At 30.5% G+C, this 24,738-nt stretch overlaps 2 protein-coding genes and 1 pseudogene across 9 annotated transcripts in view; 1 reads left to right on the top strand and 2 right to left on the bottom strand.

The window, feature by feature from the left end:
- The first annotated feature begins 1,522 nt into the window (after window positions 1-1,522).
- Window positions 1,523-6,425, top strand: LOC149894424 (uncharacterized). Of its 7 annotated transcripts, none has more exons than XM_090069841.1 (8): window positions 1,524-2,162; window positions 3,852-4,067; window positions 4,161-4,295; window positions 4,877-4,999; window positions 5,084-5,232; window positions 5,439-5,503; window positions 5,814-5,905; window positions 6,139-6,421. In XM_090069841.1, the coding sequence occupies exons 1-8, from the start codon at window positions 1,628-1,630 to the stop codon at window positions 6,309-6,311; spliced, it is 1,488 nt and encodes a 495-aa protein (XP_089925967.1). In that variant the 5' UTR covers window positions 1,524-1,627; the 3' UTR covers window positions 6,312-6,421. The 7 variants fall into 7 exon arrangements, 5 of the variants coding, with proteins under 5 accessions (XP_089925967.1, XP_089925975.1, XP_089925981.1 ...); XM_090069855.1 differs by having other exon boundaries at window positions 1,529-2,162; window positions 5,814-5,901; window positions 6,139-6,303; XM_090069864.1 differs by lacking the exon at window positions 1,524-2,162 and adding an exon at window positions 3,234-3,636.
- A 2,936-nt stretch (window positions 6,426-9,361) lies between these two features.
- On the bottom strand, window positions 9,362-10,854 carry LOC149894423 (uncharacterized; annotated as a pseudogene). Its single transcript, XR_016445135.1, has 2 exons — window positions 10,390-10,854; window positions 9,362-10,290 (listed from the first exon to the last, which is right to left on the bottom strand). The product of XR_016445135.1 is annotated as an uncharacterized LOC149894423 (transcript).
- A 7,005-nt stretch (window positions 10,855-17,859) lies between these two features.
- The window catches only part of LOC145192143 (protocadherin Fat 4-like), a 41,397-nt gene continuing 34,518 nt past the window's right edge, over window positions 17,860-24,738 (bottom strand). The window contains exons 27-31 of the mRNA XM_090073485.1: window positions 23,124-23,982; window positions 22,708-22,907; window positions 21,676-22,595; window positions 20,171-20,618; window positions 17,860-19,545 (exon numbers count right to left, since the gene is read on the bottom strand). Coding sequence (XP_089929611.1) covers window positions 17,972-19,545; window positions 20,171-20,618; window positions 21,676-22,595; window positions 22,708-22,907; window positions 23,124-23,982 — 4,001 coding nt within the window. The 3' untranslated portion in view covers window positions 17,860-17,971. The remainder of the gene's footprint in view (window positions 19,546-20,170; window positions 20,619-21,675; window positions 22,596-22,707; window positions 22,908-23,123; window positions 23,983-24,738) is intronic.

The following is a 24,738-nucleotide window of genomic DNA, read 5'->3' as shown; positions in this document are numbered from 1 at the left end:
GCTCGATTGCCAGCTTGATATCCTCGTTGTTTACGATGGATGGTCTTCCGGATCTTGGTTCATCTTCAAGGTTTTTATTTCCAGAAGAAAATTTTTTAAACCACTTTTGACCCGTCCGTTCTGCTATGGTACCTTCCCCAAAAGCAGCGCATATCTTACGACAAGCTTCTGCAGCTTTGGTTCCAAGTTTGAACTTATATAGTAAACAGGCGCGAATTATCGCATCTGACACAGCCATACTCCATTTAAGACTTTTAAATTTAAAACGCACTAATAAAACTTATGAAACACACTGATTGATTCTCCTTAAAACAAGCTTTAATTTATATGCAAAATCATCCCCCCCCCCCCCCCACCACCACCACCACAACCAGCTTTCTTAATACATTTCTTAGAAATAGGCAATTAGGATAAACCGCACGAACTTTTTTTGGTTGCCTGATATTTAAATCATTCATCACATAATTACAACCAAATAAATACATATTGAAGTACTATACTTACTTTTTAAAAACTTGCGCACTCATAGTATTGTATGATCAACTTTACATCGTTTCTACCAAATAAACGAATTAAACAAATTTACATTCCTTGAAAAGAAAAAAAAGACAGGAGGAGATAAGCTTTCCATAAAGGAAATTTTTAGGTATTAGTTAAGCATGTTTTAAACAATTCATAAAATAATATTATATAAAAGCATATGGAAAACCATAATAAACTAATGGCAGTGGTGTAGTCATAAGGAGTTCTGGGCGCAGTTCAATAAAAAATAAAATAGAGAGCTCCCCTTGTTATATTCTTATAAATTCCTCCCCTTGTTAAATTCTCATAAATTAATGTACTAAATTTACAACTACACTACTGAATAATGGTATGAGTTTTCTAAATTTTGGAGCACTTCCCAGTGGGCACACGGCGGAATAAAGACGTCTTATGTACGTTCATTTCACGTCCTCTCGATTTAAAGACAATCTGAACCTTAACAAAGCGTCTTATGAACGTCTTTTTCTTGTCCGTCCCGAAAATGTAACGAAATAAATAAATTGATCGCTATTACTTTTCACGACCTTCTTTGAACGTTTTATAAACGGCTTTTTCGCGGCTGCAAGTGCGTAAAAGCATGGATTTCAAAAATGGCGATTCTTATACTTGGATCCGAGTATTTTTTTTTTAAATTTATATGCTACCTTTTTATGTTTCCTAACAGTTACCTAAATAGTAATTGTGAACTCGTCGAAGATTTTTCAATTACTATTTAGTTAACTATTTGGTAACATAAAAAGATAACATATAAAGAAACATACCACTTAAATTTTATTTACTGTAAAAAATAATAGTGTATAACCTATACACTGGTACTATATTATGGTTGTTGTTATTATTATTAATATCAATATGATTCTTATTTTAGTTTTTACTTACATGTAAAGTTTTTAATATTATTTATATTATATAACAAGCTCAAGATTAGTTTCTATAACTAATTTTAATAACTAATAAAAATTTTTTCAATTTGATTTAATTTGATTTACTTTGATCGACATGGAATAGTGCATTAACTAAAACTAACTTGGATAGTAAATGATGACTTAATAAGACTGTAACTGATTAATATATATTAAGTATTATGTGTTTTTTAGTTAATAAAAGTATTTATTTTACAAAAGTGTCAGTCATTTTTTTAAAAAGCACAACTAATATTATGATAATGGCAGCTTATGTAAAAAAATGGAAAACTACAAATAAAAAAGTGCTTGGATTACTAGATTTTAATTATGATGAAACTTTTGAAATTGAAAAACATGAAAATCTAGTCTGTGCTGAATTAAATCTCTCTGACCATTCAAATAGCAGTTGCATTCTTCGTGAATCTGATAGCAGCAGTAATAATGATTCATATACTCTTTCAGATACTGATGAATCATATGAATCTGATTTACCTGTCTTGAGCCACATTGACAATGATGATGATACTAAATTTGATGATTCTAATTATAGCCTTTGCCAAAAACTTACTGCTTGCTCCATTCGTAACAGATGGACTAGAGCTTCTGTCAATGAGCTTCTTAATATACTTTGTGAAGAGGGGCTTGAACTTCCAAAAGATGCCAGAACACTTTTGCAAACTCCAAGGAAAGTTAATATTATACAAAAATGTGGAGGTACATATACCTATTTAGGTATTAAAAAAAGTTTAGAAACAATATTTTTGCATCACAATTTCACTGAAAGATGCATTGCATTGTGTTTTAGCATTGATGGTTTGCCATTGTATAAGTCAAGCAGTACACAGTTGTGGCCAGTTTTAGCTTCTTTTGGTGACTTTGATATATTTGTTGTTGTATTGTATTGTGGAAACAAAAAACCTGATTCAATTAATGATTATTTAGAGGACTTTGTTGCAGAGTTAATTGAGTTGATGGAACATAGTTTATCAATCAATGGTAACCAATATGATGTAAAGGTTAAGTGTTTCTTGTGTGATGCCCCTGCCAGAGAGTTTTTGAAATGTATCATATCCCACACTGGTTATGACTCTTGTGAAAGATGTTGTATTCATGGAACACATGAAGGTCGTGTTGTTTTTAATGATGAGATTGATTATCCTCTAAGGGAAAACATAACATTTAAAAATTTTGGATATAATCACCATCAAACATCTATATCTCCTTTAGTTTTGATTAATTTAGATATGATCAACAATTTCCCTTTGGACTACATGCATCTTGTATGTTTAGGTGTTGTCCTTAGGTTATTGAATTATTGGAAAATAGGTCCTGGTGGTAAAATAGCTGCTCATCAATTTGAAGAAATTTCAAGCTGTCTCCTATCATTAAATGGACACATGCCAAGTGAATTTGTACGTCAGCCACGGAGTCTCAATGACTTTGATCGATGGAAGGCAACTGAATTTCGTCAATTTCTTTTGTATACCGGTCCAGTTGTTCTACGATGTATTTTATCTAAAGATTCATACAAACATTTCTTGGCATTAAGCATTGCAATAAGTATTATGTTACAGTCTGATGATAACTTTCGCATGCAGTATATTGGTTATGCAAGGAGTTTAATAACACAGTTCGTTTATAATTGCAAATATATCTATGGAAATACATTTACAGTGTACAATATTCATAATCTATTACATTTGCCTGATGATTGTTTAAACTATAATATTTCATTAAACACAATATCATGTTTTCCTTATGAAAGTTTTCTTCAGCGTGTATAGAAAGCTGTAAAAGGTTCTTCTAATCCAGTTGCACAAATTGTAAAAAGACAAACTCAATGGGAAAGTTCATTTGGGTTTCTAACAAAAAAAAACCTCTCAACCAAGATATCTAGTGGAGGAAAAGATAATTGCTTTCTTCTTAAAAACAACAGAATTACATTTGTTAAAGAAATCATATCAGATGATTCTTTTTTATGTGATGTTGTAAAAATTAGGCACTTGGAAGATGTGTTTAATACGCCAATTCAGTCTTCATATCTAAACATAGTGTTACTTCCACATCGAAGCAATGTAAAATTGAAGAGTAAGATCCTTTATAGAGCTTGTTTTATTAGGAAATGTGTATGCTTACCGGAACAACGTGGATTAGCAATATTTCTTGTTTTGCATGAAATAGAAAGAGGGTGATTTTCCTTAAATAAATCTTTACTGTGTTGTTTTTTAATTCAAGCGTGTCATTAGCAATGAATGAACTTAGCCCATTTTAAATGTTTCATTTGATTGTAAATGTCAGATAATAATATTTCTAAATTCTATGTTATGATATTTGTTTTATCGTTTTCAAAGAAATAGTCTTGCTCTTTTCATTTGTTTATTTCATAAAAAGTATATTTTTTAGAAAACACCTTGAAAAATTTAATAAAAATGGCTTGGTGCAGAGCAGTTTGGGTGGAAGAAAATTTGGAAGAGGAAGGTGTTATATTGTCAGTCTGGGTAGATGAAGATTATATATATTGGCCGTCAGGAGGAAATGTCCTCAGAGCATACAAAAAACTGACTCCACCTGATCCATCATGGCACAAGTTTGTTAAGTTAAAAGAGAAAGTTAGATATGGTAAATAGTATGTGTTTGTATAGTTAAATTAAAAGTTTTTTGATAGGCATCTTATGTTTGGTGTGTTAATACTTTTTAAAATTTTATTAAAAGATGAAAGAGAGTTATGCGAAAATTTTGAGTTTACCACTTCAAATGAAATTGAAAATGAGGTGCTTGAAAAAAAAGATCCCAACAAAAAAAAGACCAAGAAAAAGAAAATGTTAATACCAAGACCTGATCTAAACTGTATGTTGTTAAAAAAAATTATATGTTTGCAAAGTTATTTTATATATATATATATATATATATATATATATATATATATATATATATATATATATATATATACATGTGAAACTTGATTGTTATTTTTGTGTCAACTTTTAAAACTAATATTTTTGTTGGATTAAATTCTGTTTTAATAACATATCCTGACATAACAAACTTCAGATGCTTATCAAATATCTTTAAGTCACATGCTGTTAAAAGGCTGTTAGTGACCCCAGACAGACCCTCAAAATTATAATAAAAAAAAAACAATACTAGAAAACATGAATGTTCCTTTAAAGTCTTCATTAGCTAAAATAAGTAAGTTCATATTCTATATTTGTCATAAATTATGTTATAGTTGTCATTTAATAACCATTTGTAAACATAAACATGTTTATATTTTTAACTCTTGTTTATAAACTACAAATTTATCTGTTTTGTACTGTAATTTCTTGGTATGTTTTATGCAGCTTCTTTTTTTTTTTTTTTTCTTGACTATGAGAAGAATCATCTTTTATAATTTATCTATATTCACACAATTTGCTTTACTTTTTCAGTATCCCAAAAAGCACCCATGAGGAAGTTAAGTCCAACTGATGTTAGTTTAAAATCAGATAGTTCTCAAATAGAAAATTCAAAAAAAAAGTCAAATAATGCAAAATTCCCTTTAGAAGAAGGAAGTATGTAAATATGTTAATTTTCAAAGTATATTGTCTTTACTATACTTTTAAAGTTTTTCATAACCACTTTTATTTAATTTTCAGGATTTCAATACAAAGTGCTCCTCCATCTACTAACAGGCATTCGTGATGAAATGGAGGGCATTAAAAATATATTAAGAGCAGATGACACGCTAGAAGAGTTCAAAAAATTTGACTCCTCTTTATCAGATAAAGAAGTAGAAAAGAATATAGTAAGAAGTAGTACTTTTCTAAAAAATAAATTAAAAGCCTTAAACAAGAAATGATGATTAAATCATGTATAATCATGGTTTTACCTGTTGACCTATTTTCTCGGATTTGGTAACCAGCTTTGTCATTTAGAACTAGTATGACTAGTAGCTACAACATTTAAGTTATGAACAAAATGTTAATTATTTGCACTATTCATTATTTTTAGAAGCGTCAATTATCAAATGTTGGTGGTAATTCCAGTTATGCAACTGTGAAAGCAATGCTTGTTAAGTATGTGTTTGCTTTTTCATGTCATCTGTAACGCACTCTCTCCAATTTTTTTTTTCATGTTTTCACTTCTATACCTCCTAAATCTTCTAACTCTCTACATGCTGATTACCAATTATCTGCATCTTTATGCTCTACATCCCTAAACCACCCTCCCTGACTCACCCTATCAGATACACTAACTATTCCTAATCTCTAAGATCATTGCATGTTTGATGCATATTAGTAGAATGTAGTTTTAAAACTGGTGTCCATAATTTTTAAACTGCTTATGATTGGGTTTGGTTTTTATTTTTATCATTTATTTATTTAGATTGATGTCAAATAAACTGATGAGTTTATTTAACTTGGCTGGTACCAAAAAAGAGAGTTTTCGAAAAACAAATTTAATGAAGATAATTGTAGGTATTTTTTGTTAATATATTATATTTTTTTGTTATTATATATTTTTATATAATAATATATTTTTATTATTATATAAAATTTTCTTATGCTTATAATTTCTGAAGTGCTTTATACAGATTGTTCTTTCAATTTATACTACATACGCACAAAAATCATCTGAGTTATACATTAACAGATTAAAAAGAGTTTGTTGCATAAATTCAATTTTACTAATATTATAACTCATTTCTTAGGCTGTGCCCCGAATGCTTTAACAGAGAATGAAGTTCATTCGATTGTTGGAAACATTCTAAAACGTGCTCCAGATCGAAAAAATGGTGGCGGAAGAAATTGTTCTTCCGTCTTGTCTGGTAACAACGATGATGTTAATGATTTTTGTGGAAGTGATGATTCACAGCATTCGTAGCATCAAACCATTTTTTGTAAATAGTTTTCTGTAAATAAATTTTACTTTACTAATTTGTGTGTTGAATTCGAACTTTTCTGCTTCTATTCAAAATGAATATGGTAGTTTAATTAAATTTGTTTAATTTATATAATTAAGAAAAAATGTTTTTAGAAAAAATAATTTAGAGTTAATATTTAAACTAAAAATTATATTAAAATAAAAACGAATAAGACGTCTTTTCGGCGTTCCATCTATAACGTTTTTCCGTATTTCCAAACTGAACCAATTTTGTACGTCCGATCGGGACGTCTTTTTTACGTTTCTCAAAGGATGTCTTTAAGACGTTCCACGCAGGACGTCTTTCTGTATTTCCAAACCAAACAAAATAAAGACGTCCCGATGGGACGTATTTAAGACGTCTTAAAGTCGTCCGTGTGCCCACTGGGAAACCATTTTTTGTAAATAGTTTTCTGTAAATAAATTTTACTTTACTAATTTGTGTGTTGAATTCGAACTTTTCTGCTTCTATTCAAATTGAATATGGTAGTTTAATTAAATTTGTTTAATTTATATAATTAAGAAAAAATGTTTTTAGAAAAAATAATTTAGAGTTAATATTTAAACTAAAAATTATATTAAAATAAAAACGAATAAGACGTCTTTTCGGCGTTCCATCTATAACGTTTTTCCGTATTTCCAAACTGAACCAATTTTGTACGTCCGATCGGGACGTCTTTTTTACGTTTCTCAAAGGATGTCTTTAAGACGTTCCACGCAGGACGTCTTTCTGTATTTCCAAACCAAACAAAATAAAGACGTCCCGATGGGACGTATTTAAGACGTTTTAAAGTCGTCCGTGTGCCCACTGGGTTACTGAATAAACACAAAAATTAATTGCCATCTAATTGTACAGAACCAATCCAATGCTTTTGCATGACCATTATTTCTATCTTGAGCTTAAATCAGGCAGCATTTGATACACCTCTCAACACCTGCACTACTTGCACCTTTCTCATAATTTCGAATGCAACTGTTAAAATTAAAACAAGATAGTTAGATGTGATCCACTTAATTAACTCAAAATAAATGTCAATTATAGTACTTACTGTTGACAATGCCAGGAATTTGTTTTACTTTTCTTAAGGCGATTTTAATTTTATATTTGTATTGCCAATTCATTTTTAGTGCAAGGTCATACTAGTTCACTCATGATGTTATGTGGTCATGACATACTAGTTCACTCATGATGTTATGTGGTCGATTTTAAATTGCTCCCACCAATTACACCAAGCAATTTCAACTAATAATAATAATAATAATAATAATAATAATAATAATAATAATAATAATAATAATAATAATAATAATAATAATAATAATAATAATAATAATAATAATAATAATAATTATTATTATTATTATTATTATTATTATTATTATTATTATTATTATCATTATTATATATATATATATATATATATATATATATATATATATATATATATATATATATATATATATATATATATATATATATATAATAATATGGGTGGCAAATTACAAGGAATTCTGGGATAGAAAAAATAAGTAAGTGGGCTGCAGCTAAGTAATTAATATTTAAGCACTATAAAAATTTAACTATTTGAATGTAACAAATTTCTAAAAATGCTATGAAGTAAAATTTCTGTTTTTTTTATCTGTATTTGGAAATTTATAAATATTTTTCATATACAGAACATTAATTAGTTGATAAATTTAACAACTGGTCAGATTCTCAAAAAAAACATAAAGAGTACACCTCATTGAAAAGACATCTGGTTGTGTTCAAAATGGATTTACAGATAAAAAAATTTATTTAAAGATTTCAATAATATTCAACAACACATTAATTTACACGGCTATCTTTTCTATCGCGTACATGTGGTTTTATCAGTTGGCATGTGGCACCCTTTAATGAAAGAATATTTTTATGAAATTTTGCACATGAGTTCATGAGATCAATAGGAACAGGACTAGAGGTTGTCCCAGACAAAATCTGAACATTTAATTTTTGACTACCACCCTAATATATATATATATATATATATATATATATATATATATATATATATATATATTAGGGTGGTAGTCAAGATTTATCTTTGAAGTACAAGAATAGAGAGCTGAGTAATTTATTTGAACGCAGCAAACAATATTGCAAAACTAATTTAGAAACCTGTTACTATGGATATCTTAGAAACTTTTGTTCAGTTATTATGTAAAAAAGGAAAGTTAAATTTACTTTTTAGTAAAAATTTGACGTCAAAAAGTAAAAAACGGCAGTTAAAAGACAATACGAGTGCAAGTGTGCTAAACTTATGAGCGGCTTTTTTACACCGCTTTAAGTAGCGGTCTCTGCTTAAGTTAAAAATAGATGGTTAAAATAAAGTAATTTTTTTTCTATTTTTTTTTTTCTATATAAGGTTTGTTTTAATTAACTGTATATAAAAAAAATAGAAAAGGCATAAGAATTTTACCGCCTAAAAATTCAATTAAAAGAAGAAAAATGAAACTTAAATCAAATGTGTGCTATATATATATATATATATATATATATATATATATATATATATATATATATATATATATATATATATATATATATATGGTTGGCCACAATATCAAACAAATTTTCAAAACAGGTAATTCTGCTACTAGCTGCATCGAATATTGTTCCTTTTACTCTAAAAAACATTTTTTGTTATGAAAATATTCTTGTAGCACATCTCTAAGTACTGCTGCATTTCATTTTTAATGTGAATTTGAAATCTAAACGAAAAACACAAATCCTTCATTATATCTGTTCCGTTTTTTAATTTATTCGGTTAAACAAACAAATATTAGCGCTTTTTGTAAACAAACAGAATACAATGCTGCTCAAAAATTTAGCACACATTTGATTTAAGTTTCATTTTTCTTCTTTTAATTGAATTTTTAGGCGGTAAAATTCTTATGCCTTTTCTATTTTTTTTATATACAGTTAATTAAAACAAACCTTATATAGAAAAAAAAAAATAGAAAAAAAATTACTTTATTTTAACCATCTATTTTTAACTTAAGCAGAGACCGCTACTTAAAGCGGTGTAAAAAAGCCGCTCATAAGTTTAGCACACTTGCACTCGTATTGTCTTTTAACTGCCGTTTTTTACTTTTTGACGTCAAATTTTTACTAAAAAGTAAATTTAACTTTCCTTTTTTACATAATAACTGAACAAAAGTTTCTAAGATATCCATAGTAACAGGTTTCTAAATTAGTTTTGTAATATTGTTTGCTGCGTTCAAATAAATTACTCAGCTCTCTATTCTTGTACTTCAAAGATAAATCTTGCAACATAGAGAAACCATTCATAGCTGTAGCAGTAATATCATCCAGTCCCACTAAACATTTTCGTTGAGATGGTTTAACAGCATGAAGTATTCGCCACAAACTGCTTTCCGATAAAGGAGAGTAGTTCCACTTCTGAAAACTTCATTACAAAATGCAATTGTAAGAGTCATTTTAGCTGTCAAAACTGCACGAGATATTTTATATACATCGTTTGAGTCAAATTTATTTTTTGTGACTCCATATGCAACATCTTGAAGAAGGCTGCTGTTAAATATGAAATCAAGAAAATGTTCAGCTTTTTTCTGGTCTAGTCGATTTCGCGTAATTTCTTTTTCGACAGGAATAGTTATACCTATGTTAGCATTCTTCATTTTTCGTGCCTGGTCTATCTTGTATTTGGAGCACCCAAAAACTTTCATAAGTAACTTCTTAGTAAATTTTTCATGTTCAATTAAACACAGAACAATTGATTGTGACAAAATACAGAACCAACAGGAACATTTTTGTTGTAATGTTTTGAAACATTTGTTGACATATTTATTGAAATACTTCCTACAGCTGGTGATTTTTTACCAACACTTAGTTCATGCATTGGATGACAGTATCTTCTTGGAGGAACCCAGCCAATACCTTGAATTTTAACAAAAATCAAAATTTGAAATATTTATTTTAAAGGTTTAGTAATTAAATTTTGTTGTTGTTGAAATACGGTTGTAAACAAATTCTTACCAAAGTTAAATCTATGGTAAGGACATATATAGTCGTTATCAGAAAGTGATATGCACCCTCAGTTTTCTATAAGAGACTTTTCTGTCCATTCTGTCTCTTGGTACGCCTTTAACACCTAAAAACATAAAACTTAGATATTATACAATATAAACTGAGGGAATTAAACAACAATCGTTTTACACTACTATATGATTCTAACAGGTTTTTTTTTTACAGCCGCTAAGAGCATTTCTTACAACAACCTCTTGCTCTGACATATTTTTTGCAACAAAGTGTTTTTTTTTTTAAAGTACATTTAGCATAAAGTGCTCATTCTATGTTCTGAATAATTCAGAAGTAAATGCTTAATAAACCATACTGAATAACTGTAAATTAAGAAACAATAATTTATTATGTTCAATAAACATCAAGTTAAAAATGTTTACTGGAAAAAAAACTTTTTTCAAGTCCACAATCGTATAAATAAAAAAAAAAAAAAAAAAATCAGTTTTAGCATCGTTTGACGTAAAGTTATTTCAACAATGTAATATAATATTACTAATACTACCGCCTAATTTTTTTTTTTTGCATTAAAAAAATTGTAATATGAAGTAATAGAAAATCTTTGCATTCAATCTTGGGACCGTTTCCATTTCCCATAATGGCTAATTTTTAAACTCTAGTTGAAACATTTTTTTGACACTTTGATGACTCATAAGTTTTTTTGTTAACAATATTCTCTCAGTTTATTTAGACCATTTAAATAACAATGAGATACTTTTTCAAAAAAGAAGTCGCGGGCTTTTTTTACGCTCCGAGATAAATGTATTTAAAGTAGGCCCCAATATCAAAAATGTGTGATTTCAGCTTATGATTTTTAGACAAAGGAAGGGTTGTCCTCAGGTTTTTTGACTTTTTTTTTTAAAATTGTACCTATAGGGTAGACCGGGGAAATGCCGACACACGAGGCAAATCCGACAACCTGCTCTGTAGTTGTATTTTGTGATTAAAGCGCTGTTGTATAGTGATGCTACCTGGCGGACAACACTAAAACAAACGCTCAGTGAGTTTTATGCGAGTGCGCCTTCTGCTTGTTTCGCTATAAATAACTAGTTTTTGAAGTTTCCATGTTAAAACTGCCTCCTGGATGAACTGAGGTAAGATTCTAATTGTTAGTATTACTAAAAAACCACTTAGTTAGCTAGAAAATACATATTAAAACCAACATTTTGGCATAGCCGTTTTAAGATTTGGAGCTAGCAGTAGTTGGTAAGGTGAGGTTTCCGCCAACTTGTTCCACCAGGGAACGCCGATACACCACCATGGGGCAATGCCGACAGGTGTCGGTATTACCCCATAGTGGCAAAAATTACAAATTCTGAAATTTCAAACATTCTACATTCCGAATATATACAAATCATTATAATAAATTATATTTCATATACTCTAACATTGTAAGTTTTGTAACGATGTTATAATTTTTTCTAAGCAACACCCCTAGCAACGGATTTTTTATATAAAAAAAAAAGCTATTTTAGAGTTTTTTGCCTTTATACACTAGATTTATGGCACTATTAGAAACATTAGAGCCAGTAACTGTTTCCTGTTTGCTTAACTTAAGAAAGTAAAGACTTCCAAAACCCTTACAAAGCCCAACATGTTTCAAAGAAACTCTGGAATATTTGTCACCCCTTCTATCCTTGTCAACAGATAATAAAGATGATCGCAATAACAGAAAGCAACACTCCATAATCATGACAGGTACCCCTATGAAAGCAGTTTTGGAAGAAGCTAAAAAGAAAAAAGAAATTAATAATGTAAAAGCCAAACTTAGACTAGAAAAACGTATGGACAACCCTAAGGTGATACCTAAAGTCAAACTTAAACTCTTGAAGAATAGGTCTAGTAATGTTGGAAAAATCGTGAAAACTAAAATGAACACCCATCCTAAAAACAAGTCCGCAGCTAAAAGAAAAACAACGAAGAAGAGGTGTCGTAGACAAATTTCTTTTGAAGAATCAACTTCTGAGGAAGATATTGATGAAACTAGACTATGTGATGATGACGAGCTTGACGACGGGATTGATTTATTTTCAAAGGACACTGAGATGTGGTGAATATGGAAAAAGAACTGAACTCTGGTATCGTTGTGTCTATTGTGGAAAATGGACGCATGCAGATTGTAGCGGTAATGATTTCCCTGAAAACTATATTTGTGACTTTTGCCCTACTCATTAATCTTCAATTTGAAAAAAGTTTTTTTTGTATCTCAAAGAGTTAACCTGTCTTACTTTGTTATTATCAATTATATACTACGTTTATTTACTCTATGTAACAATAAAAGATGTTTTGCAAAATAATTGTCTTATTAATTACTAATGTCGGTATTATCCCAAAGTGGTGTCGCAATTACCCCGGTGGCTGGGGAAATACCGACAATGAGCCTAAATTACGAAAAACATTCATGTAACATTTGTAACGTAAATAATTTTAAAACATTACATATTAATTTGATGCAGAAAATTAGGACAAATCTTTAGATTCTTTCACCAAAATTGTAACTAACCTAGAAAAAATTATAAAAATCAAATTGTATTAATGTGTCGGCATTCCCCCGGTCTACCCTACTTCCATAATATGAAAAGAAACTTAGGGTGCAGTGGTCTCATTGCTTTTAATCTTAGTTTAAAAATCATAAAACCCCAAAAGTGACTTTCCAAGTATTAAAAGGGCAAAAGTTTGACCGACCATAACTCAGGAACTTGAAATATTTAAAAAAAAAAATTTACAGGAATCTTTTTAATATTACAAACAATGCAATATGTAAAATTGAGAATGATTGAAAGATATCACTTTTGAGAATTGCCAGGTTTTCTCAGAAAATGGCTCTTAAAACTTGATAAGTTGAAGGTCAAATTTTTTTGTAAAAATTACGCATGCGCAATTACAAAGCTTTTTTTTTCGTCGCAAGCTTGGATTAAGATTGACAAGATCGGCACGGTGGTGACGATCATAAAACAATCATGGTTAAGCGTTGGATTATGAACGGCACCACCGTGCCGCTAGTGCCAATCATAATCCATTGAAAAACATGCATGGTTCAAGCACGGAGAGTTTGCTGGGAAGTTATGCAGAGTTGTCTAAAAAAAATAAATTTACAACTAAAAATGAAGAAAAAGCACTGGAGACACGATTTAATAAAGCATTTGAAATCGAAGATTGATTGATCGAAAACTGACAATAGTATTTGCTTGTCGACGCAAAAAAAACGAACATACAGAAGTATAATATTCTGCAATGGATGTAGATAAGTTATGATTTGGGGTTATTTTCAGAAAACCATTTTGTTAATTTAATTAAAATCAAGAGAACACTGAAAAAGGGAGACTTATCTAAGACTTTAGAGTAGAATGCACTGTCGTCAAGGAAACGTTTCATTTAAAAAGAACTTGTAATTAAAAATATTAACGACCCTAAGCACTATTTGAAGCTTTTTCGCCAAAAAAGAAAGAAGAAGAAGCTGAATTATATAGAACGGGCGCCGAATTTCGTGAAGTGAGATTAAAATTGATATCCTTGAAAAGTTAATGAAGAACATGGCACTTTTATGTAAAAGTGATCATCAAGGGAAAAAGGAGGATTTTTCGAAGAACAGATCATTTTTATCGAACTTTGTATTTAACAATTTTCAAATTTGTTTATACACAATAAATTAGGGTTTCCAAAAAACCTCATTTAAAAAAAACCGCGGTTTCAGTTTGAATTTTTTAAAAAACCGCGGTTAACCGTTCTTTTTGTTATGCAATAAAAGTTATCCAAGTTTATCTTTAGTTATTAATTAAAAAAGTTACTTAAACGAAGTGTTTTGACGTTATGTTTATATTCCAACATAAAACTTATAATGGCTTATATTTATTGTAAAAGAATTTCAAGAAAACTAAAGATTTTAATGATTCGATAATATTGATAATCGTGATCTGATATCGATAATATTGATATTCGATAATCGTGATCTGATTTTTGTGCAGAAATTGGTGCAGGTCGAAAAAACACGTTCAACATCTGTTAACGTGGGCTTTATAGAGAGAACCGCATTGTAAATCTTTTCAAGATTTTGTGTTCTCTTACCTGTATTTCGACACAGCAAAAACTATTGCCTAAGCCATTTGAATTGATCAGTAGATTTGGGCAAGTGTATAATGCTATCTTTGTTGAGAAGTGCGTTTAATTCATTCTTTAGAGAAACAGGTGAACTTTCAGATGTTGTACATGGAGCTTCAGCTAGTTGTGATTCCTCATCATTAGAAGCAAATCCAAAAACACTAAACACAGGTTTTCCAGCACAATTTAAAGTATTTTTTGATTGAACAACTGAGGAATCTTTTAGGCACCTTAACAACTGCATAATATTTTCGTTGATTCTTTCATCGACGCGCTTTTACAAATTTGAATGTAATGAAGATGTGATTTCTGTATTCATAGCAAATACTGCCAACTGTGCTCAAACATCTGTGATACTTCTGAGGAATGAGGGGAGGAGTACTGCCGACCCTCTCCTTGATTCCTAGCAGGCCGAAGGGCATAGTCAGAGAACTAACTCAAAAGGGCCATCCTGCCCCTAGGGCCAACGTGCCCCGTTCTACACTACCTAAAATTTTTTTTATACGTTTAAAGGCAATATAAACAATCTAAAAAAAAAATTGAATTACTTACAAATTGGATTTTTTATACCTTTCTATAATAAATAAATATTAAAAGCAATTATACAAAAAACCGCAAAAACCGTTTTTGAAAACCGACAGCTTTTACTTTTATTGGTTTTGACAAAAAACCGTGGTTTTCGGTTTTCGGATAAAATCGATTAAAAACCTAATAATAAATGAAACGATTTTCATTTGTAGAAAATTCTCCATTTAAATGTTTTTTATTACGAAAAAAATTAAATCCTTCGAAATTGATAATTTTTAGCGGAAGTGTGATTTCTCCAATTATATACAGTACTATGAATAAATTTTAGCCCACTTATTAAAACTCATGTTTTTTTAACAGATTTTGAATAATAGCTTCCCATTATTTTTTTATATAAAGTAATGTCTAGCTTCAAACAATACTAAACACTATTTTAACAAACAAGAGCAATATTTGTCAAAGTTTTACATAGATTTTTGTACTTAGATATCAAACGTGTTTATTTTTATTGTATGCTGATCTAAACCCAATTCGTATCAGCTCGTTTGTTTTTAGTTTGCTCTTGCATTTTTGTTTATTTATTGCTGTGAAGGCTTCATATTAGATGATAGTACAGTTTACAAAGATATTGCATAGATACTGTGTGTTTAATATTATTTTTTGTTTTTCTAAGAGCGAAACTTCTAATTCACGTTGTTGTTTTTTTTTTTTTTCTTTTGTATTATTATTTTTATTGTTATTTAAGTAATAAAATGGGTAAAATTCCATTAATGGAACGTAAAAAAATTATCGTGCTTCATGAAGAAGGTTATTCTCAACGACAAATTGTCCAAAAAACAAAATATTCAAGGACAGCCATTAGAGAAATTATAAAAAAGTTTAAAAACACGGGATCTCTTGAGAATAAAATTCGAAGTGGAAGACCTCCAAAGCTTACAAAATATGACATAAAGTATTTAAAAAATGTGTCTCTGCGAAATTGGAGAAAAACCTCCAGTGAATAAGCCAAAGACATTCAGGCTGCGATTGGGACAAATGTTTCCTCATCTTGCATTCGACGACATTTATAAATAAAAGCAAAACAAAAATGAAGTATTGTCAGTTTAAATAAAACGGCTACCGGCATTAAAACCTTTAAGAACTTGCTTCGCTATTTCTTCCGGAATATTTGTGAAGTTAGACATCTAGTTAATATATATCATTGGATTTCTCAGACATGAAGCATTGAAGCGATTATTATTCCGTGATATTGGTAAACCAATAAAGAAGCATCTTTTAACTGCACCTTATGCAACGTCTCGATGGAGTATGTAACAATAAAGAACTCTCTAATTATTTATCTTAGAAATAACTGGAATGTCTTCTCTCCCTTTCATTTTTCCCATTGACTTTTTATATGCATCGATAAACAATGTTTTCGATGTTAATACCACTTGTAATTCACTTCTCTAAGACGACTTTGTAATTCACTTTTCTAAAACGAGACTTTATTTAAAGACAGATATCTCTTACAAGGGAAAACAAAAAGGAAAAGTATTTTAGAAAATATTTTGTTATTTTTTTTATTATTATTTTTTTCAATAGAAAAGTGAATAAAGTTATAAACATAAGTTCAAAGCAAGAGGAGATTAGAAAACGTGTGTATGAATTTTATTTAAATTACAGAAATGTTGGTAAAAAGTTCACTTACGACCACTTTAAAACTGAGAATATACCTAAAAATACTATCTACAAGATAATTAAACGTGCTGAAAGTGAATCTGGTTATCAAAGAGTTCAAAGAAATTGAGGAAAGGCTAAAAAAATGACCAAGACAAACATTAAAAGGCTCAAACTTACGTTTGACAATAAAGACGGAGTCTCTCATCATACAGCTAAAAAATTCAACTGTACTCAGCAACAAACTAGTAAAAAATTACAAAAAAGACAAAAATTAAACCAAGAAAAAAAAAAGACAATTCCGAAACGTTCTGAACTGTAAAAGAAATTGCTAGAATTAAGTGCAATCGATTGTGTCAAATTCAAAAATTGTAAACCGATCATTGATGACGAATCTTATTTCACGTTAAATAACTCCAGTATCAATGGAAATGATGCAATTTATACAAGCGATGTAAAATCTACTCCAACTACAGTTAAATACCGAATAAAACAAAAGTTTTTAAAAAAATTTCTTCTATGGATTGCTTTTTCTGAAACTTGATTTCTCAGCCCTATTTTGTCCCTAGTGGACTGGCTGTAAATCACGAAATCCACTTAAATAAATGCATTTAAAAGAGACTTATTCCATTCACTATGCAAAAACAGTATTTACATAATTAAACAAGAAAAAAAGTGCTTTTTTGTTGAGAAAGCGGAAAAACCCTGCAAACTTGCCACAATGTCGTCCTATCGAAAATTTTTGGAGTACCTTAAAAGGCCTTGTCTTCAAGAATAATAGGTATGCAGAAAATCTTAAAAAATTACGCTCTAGAATCAAGTATTACCTTAACAAAGTTGATATTGAGCTCATACAGAGTTTAGCTCGGTCTATACCAGGCCTTAGTTGATAGTCAGAAAGAATGGTTTAATTGAAAATAACTGATTATATAGAAACTAAAATAAAAATATTTTCTAAAATATTTTTCCTGTTTGTTTTACGTTATACCTTATAAGAGATATCTGTCTTTAAATCCAGTCTCGTTTTTCAGTTGTCACTCGTTATTAATTTCGTGATCTATCACTTTATGTTTTTTGAAACATAAAAAGACTGATTACCAAGAACCTTTCATTCTTTTACTATGTGCACAAAAATAAAATATCTAATACTCCGCCGACCATTAGTCGCAGATTTTATTTTTATTTCATCTTATATTAGTATTTCTAATAATAATATCGATATTTTTAATTACACAAGTTATTATATACACAAAACTCATTTTTTGCCTGAAATAAGATCAGAAGGCATTTCAAACATAAATGTTGAACCATCTTTTACGTCATCATTATCGTCGTTAAACGCCATATTTTTCTTGCATGTAGAACTAGGAAGAAGAACTGAAGTGCTAGTATCGTGGATCATCATAGATCTCTGGTGCATAATAGAACTCTGCTTGTCATTACCTTGCGTTTGAGAGCGACGGCGATAAACAAAAAAAACAATCAATATTAAAAGAACGACTGCACAAGTCGCGCTGGCAATGATGACGGAAAGATGACTTTTTTGAGCTTCAGCGTTTTTCTTTTCGTAAACATTCCTAAAATTTGTAACTTGGTAGTTTGCTAACAAGCTGGCAAAATTTTTCTCTTTCATGATTTTAATCGTTTCGTCCGCAGAGATCGTCTTGTTTCTACTATCTTTTATTACAGCATAGACAAGCACATTCAAGGGCGCCTCTGTGGGTACTTTAGACTTCTCCATATTTCCTAATCGTCCGCACTGACTAAACACGTCATCGCTGTTAAGCAATTGCAAACACAATTCTTTTACAACATCGGTAGTGAACTCAATGGTCTTGTTCAACTGATCGACTGAACAATCGAGAACGAACGAAATTTTTGATTCACTGTTTTCCAGCACATGACCTGTCACATGTACAGTGCACAACCCGAAATCTACAACTGAAGTATCTTTTCTTATTCTATTGCTATGTGTTGATACGGACGTAACGGTTGTCTTTATAATACGATTAAGCGAAAGTTCTAAGTCGTATTGAGTTTGCAATTCATTCCAATTAGCTATGGGTTTTGCAATCAAAGTTATCACGTCAGAGTTATTAATACAATTGAACAGGTTGTTTTCAGAAGGAACGCAAATTCCACCTTGACATGTATTATTTTGGCATGCGGTTGAATTATACTGACATCGATGTCCAGACATTTTTTCTGGGCAATCACAGCTAAATGAACCATTTAAATCGTTGCAAACTCCATCATAACAGACGAAAAAATCCTGGACGCACTCATTTATGTTTTCCTCGCATGTTTTACCTTTCCAGGAGGACGTGCAAATACATTGAAATCCGGTGTCTGTAGCTTCGCAAACACCTTTATTTTGGCAAGGATTTTTGCTGCAAGCTGTCCTATTACAAAGCTTTGCTTTATCATCGATATTTTGGATGTTTGTCACGATCATAGGACGATTTAACACAATTTTGGCTTGCTCCTCAAAGTCTTCTGTGAAGAAATCGAAACAATTACTTTTCTTATTTTCAGTTAATATTTTTACATTCAGTGCAACCAAACTTTCCCGACTTACAACAGTTAAATATACTTTCTCTGAATGAACCTCCCCTACATCGTTTGTTATTTTACAGAAATATTTCGCAGAATCTGCTGGTATTGTTGATTCTAACATAAAATCCTCTTTGGTAGCACCTTTTATTGGCAAATCGTTTTTGTACCATTGATATTTTGGAGCCGGGACAGCTGAAGCTTGAATTTTGAAAACAGCATGCTCCGTTTCGCCAACAGTCACGCTCGTAGGTTGTTTCACAATGGAAGGTTTTTCTGTAGTAAGTAAGCATTATTAATAAACTATTGAAAGAATAAAATGGGTTTATGATGGGTTAAGATGTATAACGAAGGAACTTTTACAAAAAATAAACATTTAGAAACCGGTTATTGCTCGTTTTTTTTTTTTCAGTGCTTCAGGTTGAACTTGTAAAAATACAAAGTTGTCACATTTTTCCTTTTTAATTCTTAAATGAAATTTTTTGTTTTTTTAGAAACAAAAGTAAGTTTTTCGCTTTTCCGAGTTAGCAGATCAAACTCAAAATTTCAAGAGAAAATTTGTAATGATTATCATCAATATCATAGCTATGGTTTTCATACTTCAAGTAGAATGAACCTTGCGTATTGTGTAAATCACTTTCATGATTCTGTGTCAGAGTTATTCACAAAATGCATATTTTTTTACTCAACTTATGAAAGACCAAGTATTTCGGTCCAATCGGCTAATATACGTTAATTCGGTCCGATATACGTTATCCCTACTTAACATAGAGAAAAAAACAACTGGATTTTGAATAGAAAAACATGCTGCAAGAAGATTTTTTTTGGTTGAAAAAAATCTTTTATATGATTTTCTCTATATATTTTAAAACAATTCAAAAGCATTACAAATTCCTCTCACCGTATACAATCAGCTTTGTTGTACTTGACTGAAGAACTCCAGCTTTGTTCGATGCGATGCATGCGTATAATCCTTCATAATCGTGTTTTACTGCTGACAATGACAAGTTAGGATCTTCAGACCACCCAGAAACAACACTTCCATCTTTGGACCATCGATAGAAAACAGGAGAATTTCCAGTTGCTACGCACGATAAATTGACAAAACTCCCAACCAAAACTGGTTCGTTAGATTTTCGATTGACGACGGAACACAAACTATTTACCGTCAATCGACCTACTTCATCGATGGAAAAGTACATAACATCACATTCGATTATGTTAACAACAATAAAAGTGGCATTGGTTGCTAAAGGTGTGTCGCCTTTGTCCGACACCTCTATAAGCACGTGATTCTCCACATAATTTGAAACAGTCTTCTGATCAACACCAATAATTCGGAATTCAACCTACAACCAAGTGATATAAAAACATTTGTATTCAGCGCTTAGATTATTTTATTACAGAGAATTCTTTTACTAAAGGTTATGGCTTTTATTAAGAACTGGTAGGAATTTTATTAAGAACTGGTAGGAATTTTATTAAGAACTGGTAGGAATTCCCCGTGCAATGCGCCGGGTTTTCCAGCTCTTAGATTAAGACCTTACTACCGTGGTGTGACCCTAACAAAGTCCTATACTCTAAGGCAATCCTAATTTAAGAAATATTAAATTTCTTACATATAAAATAAAAATTTAGAGAAAAAAATTTAGTTATTTTAACTAACTAGATATCTAGTTAAAATAACTAAATTATTTTCCCCAAAGGTTTATTTTATATATACAAAATTTGTCATTTCTTAAATTAGGACTTTCTTAAACCATAGGACTTTGTTTGGTCACACCACGGTATATCAATCAAAAATGCATGTGTAACTAAGTGGTCATGTTTTGGGAATTAAATCACACTGTGGTAATGTAGCTTTTTCGCAACAAACACATCAATATTGTAAAACGATAAATCGATAAAACGATAAAATATAAACGATAAAACGATAAAATTTATCGATAATCGATAAAACGATATTGTTAAACGATAAATCACAATATTCTCTTCAAAAAAAAACTTGCTTTACAAATTTTCTCATTCATTTACACCGTATACTTTTCCAAAAATATCCCTAAAAATCGTCATAAAAAACCGCTAACACATATTTGCAGTTTTTTGGTTTTCAACGGTAAAAGCTATTAAAACTATTAGCTATGTAATCACCTCTTCGCCGGGGGCAAGGAGGTCGGAGGGGCTGGAACTTGGTTCCAGTACCTTGAATATGGAGACTGGGGTGGTCTAAATTTAAAAACTTCCCTGGGAGAAAGTAGACATGTGTTTAAAATTTGGTGAGGATCGGATCAAAACTGTGGATTCGTATAGCGCACATACACACATCATTTTCATCTTTATATATAAAATTAAATTTTTTTTTTTTAAATAAATTTAAATATTACCAATAAATGATAAAGCACTCACCTCACCTCCTTTTCCTAAATCTTTATCGGTTGCGTTTACAATAATTATCTCCTCAGTTGTAATATTTTTGTAATCAATTTTCTGATAATCATTAAGAATAACAGGAGCATTATCGTTTAAGTCAGTTATTGTTATACTTACATATGCCAGCGTAAAATTATTTTCAGCTGGTTTTCCGCCATCACCGGTATCGGTATCACCTGATGAAAAACCACAAGATGTGGAACCCGCTTTAACTAAAAGGTGGTATACTTCAGAAAATTCTCGATCGACTTTATCAGACTTTGCCACTGTTATGCAGCCTGAATGAGCGTCGATAGTAAACGCCCCACGGTCGTTGCTTTCCATGATCCCGTAATTTAATTGTGCATTTTCACCAAAATCTGAGTCAGTGGCTGAAACATTCAAAACCGGTGTTCCAAACGGGAGGTTCTCCTGAATAGTTGCTTTGTAAAAAGAAGAGGCAAATACTGGACAGTTGTCATCCACATCCAAAACATCAACTTTTAAAACAGCTTCTGTAGCCAATGATGGATTCCCTTTGTCTCTAGCAACAACTGTAATGTTATATTTATCTGTTTCCTCGCGGTCCAATGAACGAAGGACTTTAACTTGCCCAGTTATAGGGTGAATAGAAAATAAATCATGACGAAGAGAATAAATAATTTGCGCATTGCTTCCGATATCTTGATCCGTAGCCTGAATCAACACTAAATCATTTTCACCTTTAGTATTCTCTGAGATCTGTGCATGCAAACTACTCTCAATAAAAACTGGGTTATTGTCGTTCACGTCCAAAACGGTGATAGCAACTGTTGTATAATTTTCAAGAGATACTGAACCATTATCACGCGCAAAAACTGTCAGATTGTAAGCACTTATCGTTTCTCTATCTAAACTCGTTTTTAATGAGATAGCACCTGAAAAAATATAACTTAAAAATGTTTAAATGAAAATGATTATCACGGTAAATAAATGAGGATGCCTAACTTAACAGATACCTAACAATAACAGGTTAGTAAAAAACTTTACCCGAGGATTGATCAATTTGGAAAGTTGAACTTTCTTTTATATAGTATGTTACCACCGCATTCTGTCCTAGATCAATATCGATGGCCTCCACAACGAAAATTTGGGAATTAGTTGCATGGTCTTCAAGAACAGAAACAGAATAGTTTTTTAACCACATTGGAGAATTATCATTTTCATCTTCGATATCGAGAGTTATCGTCCTATAAAAAAGCAACTCTTACTTCATTTTTAACAATTTCATAAGAAATTCATTTTTATCTCCAATTATAAAATAAAAAAGTAAAATTCTGCTAGATTTTGACGGATAGTTTATTTAATGTTCAGAAATCTTAAACGCTGTAAGAGCATCACAGAAGAATCTAATTATGATGATATATTGCTATCAAAGGGACATGCGAAGGGTTTTTTTAATTTACCTATTTTCAGAAACAAGTTTTGGATCTCCAAGATCATATGCTACATAAGTAAATATAATACTTGATTCAGCAGCTTCTCTGTCAAAGACTCGTGATGTTTTTATTTCTCCTGTCACAATATCAATATTAAGATCTCGGGTGTTGGAAACAGCTTCATAACGCACAGTGGCATTTTGCCCTAAATCATCATCGAAGGCTTTTATTTTTGATACCAATGTACCTATTGGTTGATTTTCTTTTACAAAAACAACTTCAGAATATGTTGCAAACTTGGGGGGATTGTCATTTACATCTAATATCGTTATCGAAACATTGGTTTCATTAAACATTTTTGGATTTCCACCATCAAAAGCAGTAACTTTGAATGAATAATTGTCACTTTTTTCTCTGTCCAAAATGTCTGAAACTATTATACGTCCTGTTTTGCTTTCAATAGTAAATGGTAAGCCAAGATCTGTTGTGATAATCGAGTAACTAAGTTCTCCAAATGGATCTAAATCAATGGCGCTCGCTTCTAAAACAAATTTATTTATAGGCTCATTCTCAGATATGCGAGAGGAATATTCTGTCTTTTTAAACTGAGGAGAATTATCATTGAGATTTATGACATCAATCTTAGCAGTAGTAAAAGTAGTGAACCTCCAATCGGAGGCAGAAATATTCAGTGTAAAAGACTTATGAATTTCATAGTCCACAGGTTTTACAGCATAAAGGTTACCGCTAACAGGATCGATAGAAAAAACGCCTTTATAGTTGTCTATTATACCATAAGTTACTTTTGAATTTATTCCGATATCAATATCTTTAGCTTGAACTGTGAAAAGTTTTTGTTTCGATGAAATATTTTCTTCTAATTGAGCTGAAAATATAAATATATCATTTAAATGTTTTTGAAGTTCATAAACTACATATATATAAAATACATACAGTACTGTGAATAAGTTTTAGCCCACTTATTAAAACTCATGTTTTTTTAACAGATTTTGAATAATAGCTTCCCATTATTTTTTTATATAAAGTAATGTCTAGCTTCAAACAATACTAAACACTATTTTAACAAACAAGAGCAATATTTGTCAAAGTTTTACATAGATTTTTGTACTTAGATATCAAACGTGTTTATTTTTATTGTATGCTGATCTAAACCCAATTCGTATCAGCTCGTTTGTTTTTAGTTTGCTCTTGCATTTTTGTTTATTTATTGCTGTGAAGGCTTCATATTAGATGATAGTACAGTTTACAAAGATATTGCATAGATACTGTGTGTTTAATATTATTTTTTGTTTTTCTAAGAGCGAAACTTCTAATTCACGTTGTTGTTTTTTTTTTTTTCTTTTGTATTATTATTTTTATTGTTATTTAAGTAATAAAATGGGTAAAATTCCATTAATGGAACGTAAAAAAATTATCGTGCTTCATGAAGAAGGTTATTCTCAACGACAAATTATCCAAAAAAACAAAATATTCAAGGACAGCCATTAGAGAAATTATAAGAAAATTTAAAAACACGGGATCTCTTGAGGATAAAATTCGAAGTGGAAGACCTCCAAAGCTTACAAAACATGACATAAAGTATTTAAAAAATGTGTCTCTGCGAAATCGGAAAAAAACCTCC

Source organism: Hydra viridissima, unplaced genomic scaffold (genome assembly GCF_058129835.1).
Source record: "Hydra viridissima isolate aposymbiotic clone 2 unplaced genomic scaffold, HvirCarnegie_v1 scaffold_1, whole genome shotgun sequence".
NCBI classification, from domain to species: Eukaryota; Metazoa; Cnidaria; class Hydrozoa; order Anthoathecata; family Hydridae; genus Hydra; species Hydra viridissima.
The sequence above is the reverse complement of the archived record's forward strand: the minus strand, read 5'-3'. Positions and strand labels throughout refer to the sequence as shown.